The sequence below is a fragment of the Corvus brachyrhynchos genome, unplaced genomic scaffold (assembly GCF_000691975.1).
Source record: "Corvus brachyrhynchos isolate BGI_N302 unplaced genomic scaffold, ASM69197v1 scaffold219, whole genome shotgun sequence".
Classification (NCBI taxonomy): domain Eukaryota; kingdom Metazoa; phylum Chordata; class Aves; order Passeriformes; family Corvidae; genus Corvus; species Corvus brachyrhynchos.
In genome coordinates, this window is record NW_008240034.1 from 1,773,480 (window position 1) to 1,774,272 (window position 793).

At 64.7% G+C, this 793-nt stretch overlaps 1 protein-coding gene across 1 annotated transcript in view; it reads right to left on the reverse strand.

The window, feature by feature from the left end:
- Window positions 1-163: 163 nt before the first annotated feature.
- The window catches only part of GADD45B (growth arrest and DNA damage inducible beta), a 1,059-nt gene continuing 429 nt past the window's right edge, over window positions 164-793 (reverse strand). The window contains exons 2-3 of the mRNA XM_017743824.1: window positions 504-792; window positions 164-366 (exon numbers count right to left, since the gene is read on the reverse strand). Of these exons, the coding sequence (XP_017599313.1) occupies window positions 253-366; window positions 504-792 (403 nt within the window). The 3' untranslated portion in view covers window positions 164-252. The remainder of the gene's footprint in view (window positions 367-503; window position 793) is intronic.

The window sequence follows — 793 nt, forward strand, 5'->3', positions numbered from 1 at the left end:
CCAGTGTCCATCCGGGCTCCGGCCAGCGTCCCTCCGGGCTTGGCACGGCTCCCTCCATTCCCACCGCAGCGGCCGCGCTCCCCCTTCCTCCTCTCCGGTTAAAAAGAAAAATAAAATCGGTGGGTTTTGGGGATTGTGGGTTGGAACTGGCTGTTTCTCCTTCTTTTTTTTTCCTGCTGTTTTACGTTGGTGATTTTTTTTTTTTAGGTTTTTAATCCTTCAAGTCCAGGCCGGGAAGGGGCCAGGAAGGGCTCAGCGCTCCTGCAGACACACGTAAGGCACCCACTGGTTCCTGTCGCGACTCTCGGCGCAGTAACTCGCCACCTCCGCCAGCCCTTGGCTCTTCCAGGCGTCCGTGTGCGGGTTCTGGAGGAGCAAGAGCACGAGGTTAGTGCCACCAGCGCCCCGACACGTGTCCCCGAGCCACGCCGTCACCCTCCCCGACCCCTGGCGCGGCGCCCGGCGGAATCACGGGGCCACCAGCGCGTCACCGCCCCGCTCACCGTGACCAGGAGACAGTGCAGGTCGCGGGGCTCGGAGCCCGGCTCGGGCTCGCCCAGGATGGCAGCCAGGCGCTGCATCCCCGACACGCGCAGGATGTGGATGTCGTTGTCGCAGCAGAACGCCTGGATGAGGGTGAAGTGGATCTGCAGGGCGATGTCACCTTCGTCCTCCTCGTCGGTGGCCAGCACGCACAGCACCACGCTGTCGGGGTCCCTGCGGGGGCACGGCGGGTTAGGGGCGCCTGGGACAGCTCTGGATGGTGGAACCCCCTCCCGCGGAGCTGTCACCC